Source organism: Etheostoma spectabile, unplaced genomic scaffold (genome assembly GCF_008692095.1).
Source record: "Etheostoma spectabile isolate EspeVRDwgs_2016 unplaced genomic scaffold, UIUC_Espe_1.0 scaffold394, whole genome shotgun sequence".
NCBI classification, from domain to species: Eukaryota; Metazoa; Chordata; class Actinopteri; order Perciformes; family Percidae; genus Etheostoma; species Etheostoma spectabile.
The window spans coordinates 534,461-538,016 of NW_022605599.1; the positions used below are offsets into that span (position 1 = coordinate 534,461).

The 3,556-nt window shown below is 43.1% G+C and overlaps 1 protein-coding gene across 1 annotated transcript in view; it reads right to left on the reverse strand.

The window, feature by feature from the left end:
• Positions 1-3,556, reverse strand: part of pcxb (pyruvate carboxylase b) — a 280,578-nt gene that overhangs the window by 14,501 nt on the left and 262,521 nt on the right. The window contains exon 22 of the mRNA XM_032511564.1: positions 564-743. Coding sequence (XP_032367455.1) covers positions 564-743 — 180 coding nt within the window. The remainder of the gene's footprint in view (positions 1-563; positions 744-3,556) is intronic.

The following is a 3,556-nucleotide window of genomic DNA, read 5'->3' on the forward strand; positions in this document are numbered from 1 at the left end:
CTAGTTTTTTTTCTTTAAAGGAAAAGAAAAAAATACAATTTGACTTTTTTGGGGGGGAAATGTCAAGTACGCCAATATGTCATCAGGTTTTGAGGAATGTGACAATCCTGCCTTTTACCCGAGGAGACCTGAAGCTGCTGGCCTGGATGCAAATGAGAGGCGCCCCCCTGCTGGGTGCAGTGGTGAAGAGAGGAGACCAGACAAGTGGACGGAGGTAAAGAAACGGAGGGGAGATGAGAGGACAGAGCAATATCACGGTTTTCTTCACCGTTTGCAACTGTCAGATGTAACCAAGCACGGGACAGACTGTGTGTGAGAGCATCCACATGGGCTCTAAAGGGGCTCTCCTGAAGGTGTTGGGCAGGGAGGAAGAAGGGAAAGGTTAGAGGTTTTGTAAGAGTGTTTTTAAATGAATGTTGCGGTTGTATTTATCTCGGTAGATGTAGGTGTTACACTAATTTCAGGGGGACCTAAACTGCCTTTAAATTTCTAATTATTCTTCATGAAAACCAGAATAGGAATGATCAGAAATCCGGGAGAAAAAAGGCGTCTATGTACTGTACCTTAGATCTGAACGGCTCGGGGAATCCTCCATGTGGTATCCCGATGTACCCCTGCAGGAACTCGACCACAGATAGGGGGAAGGACAACTCATCGGCCCTCTCCTCCACTTCTGCCCTGGTCAGGTTGTTCTGCACCATGAACTGGGCCAGGTCCCCCACGATCTTAGAGGATGGAGTCACCTGAGAGGGAGGGGGAGACGGAGACAGACGTGTGAAAACCAAACTAATGTGTTACTGGGATACTCCAAGATTAGCATTTAGCTTTGCATCAGTAGAAACCCGGTAGCATCTTCGAATGGCCGTGGTCCCCCCCCCTCATGTCCCCAAGACTAGATTCCTCTGTATTACTGGAAAAAGCCTCAGATGAAGCAAAATTCATCATTTAGCGTCAGAGGCATTTTTGCCCAGAGGCTACGATACAGCCGAGTGTCAGCCATCTTGAAGCTATGCTAATAGGCTCTCTCTTTTCAGCAGCAAACTTTTACAACAATTACAGTATGTGTACTCAAAATACTCCACACGTGTACCACCACGATACATAGGTACAGATCAGAGAATATCCAGGAAACTTTACTAGAGTACATTATTACGTTAAGGGATTTGTTGTCTTTCATCTACATGAGTCAAAAATACATTTTCTGGCTTTTCTCATCTAGAAGGCAAAAAAAATAAAAAATCACCACATTTCTACTACTTAAATGATCCAATTTAAATCTTTCCAGGGGTAAAATATCCCTTCAAAACCCTTTTGTTTAGGAAAAGATAGTAAGTTGAAAATAAAGAGAAGAGCTAACATCCGCTCCGGTTAGCCCTCAGTTAAGGATTTCTTTTTCACCGTAGATTGAGCCCAAGATGTTAAAGTGCAGAGATGATATCTCAGTTTGCTTAGGACAACGAGAGGTGGCATTATTCTCTGGTTCGTGACCGCCGGCCTTTTGCTCTGACAAACTGACACAGAGAGTCGACTCAGGATCACGGTACAGTTTTCCATGGTCTGATCTTGGTTTTAGTTTGTCAGGCTGCAGCATTTCTCTGTGAGGAGTCCCGCTGTGTGCATCCTGTCAGCAGCAGGCAGGTAGGGAGGCACATCCACAACGGTTTTACCAACCGAGAGAAGTGGTGACACAGTCTTTCTTTTAATCAAGATGCTGTCTATGAAGATTAAGCGCTGAGTGACCCGGAGAGGAGGGAGGGCCGTGACAGTAAAATGAGAAATGAAAAGATGTGTGCATCTTTACACTCTTTAATCATTCGATTTGGCAGCCATGAACTGAACAGGTCTTCTTTGTGAAAACAAAATGAACCTGAAAATAAAGAGGAAAGGAGGAAGAGCGAGGAAAACATTCATTAAAACCACACGTATTCATTGTTTCATTACTTATAATGGCATATCATTATGGTAATAGCACTCACTATTAACATAATGATAAGTCTTTTTGACTGAACAGGACACTGATGCAAATATCAAATTGTACACATTACTTTTCGGTTGTAATGACACAGATTTAAGGCTTCCTGTTCCCTTCTGTTCGGTATTCAGACCATTAAAGAGAGACAGAGGGGTCAACTGATATGACCCATTACCAATAATAACAAAAAGTATCTTTTTATGAGCCTGACTCATAGTTTGAAAGAGCTGTAAAGTTAAGACATCTGAAGAGAGAGAGAGAGAGAGAAAACAAAGATTGGATCCACACTCACTACAAGATGCATATTTATGTGGAAATTAGTCCAATCAGATGGCAGAGACACAAAATAAAGAAGGAGTGAGAGAATGGGTGAAAATAGATGAACTTGTCCCCAAAGAAAACCCAACGGAGAACTTGACAGCTATTTCTAAAAGATGTGTGTTCTGAAAGATGCCAAATTGAAGCATGAGACATGGCACGCACGCACGCACGCACGCAGCTCTGAAATTACCACTACCCTCCTGGGGCTTGGGTGCTTGTAAGCCTCACAGCTGATCTCCTGACATCACTTTAGTATTTGAACAAGCACAGTCCAACGTGTGTGTGTGTGTGTGTGTGTGTGTGTGTGTGTGTGTGTGTGTGTGTGTTTTTGTGTGCGCCTTTGGTCTCAGGAGATGACAGGACTACCTCCTTCTAACCTGTTGTAGACAGTAAATGCTATCAGTGCTAACACAGCAGTGGTAATACAGGGAATACTACACTGAAAGATATACTGTGTACTAAAACATTTTCTATATTAAGTACACTATTGTATATAAGGTAACCTGCTCTGGGTCTAAAAGAGTACTGTAGCAATTAGTCCATTCATTTTTTTAATAATGTAAAATTGAAGCAGCAGAGGTTGTATTATCCTGACTTTTAGCTACTATTATGAAAAAGCTCCAAAATCACTCAACCTTATACTTCCCATAATGCATCTTGATAGTGCCTTTTTGTTGCTCCGTGCACCCATTTTGTAACAAAGGCTTTCAGTTAGAAACCTCGTAGTCAGTTCAGTCCAGTTCCCACGTCCATGGTACATGTGTTCCTGTTGTAATTGTAAAGGTCAACATCAAAGGTGCCCTGCCACACAAAACCCATTTTACTTGCATTGTTTAAAATCTGTCAGGTCTGTGTGTGTGTGTGTGTGTGTGTGTGTGTGCTCTGTGTGTGTGTGTGTGTGTGTGTGTGTGTGTGTGTTGTGTGTGTGTGAAGATGAACCGCTACCTCCTCTGTCAGCTCTAGTCACTGAAGAGTAATAAGAGAAATCTGACCAATCCAACAGCTGGTCAGTCTGATGTCATGCTGCCTGAGCTCATTAATATTCATGAGCTGGGTAAAGGATGCTGATAGCCAGGCTCTCATTGGCTATCTTTTAACCAATCAGAGTCAAGCAGCTTAGCTGGTTGAATATTAATGACAACTGGCCCAAATGGAGCCGAGTCTTCCTGCAAGCTTGAAACGAGGTAACCACGGTTACCGAGTTGCAGAGTCCATGGTAGGACGTCAGACATTACCACAAAGTCATGAAGTCCGGGTGGCAGG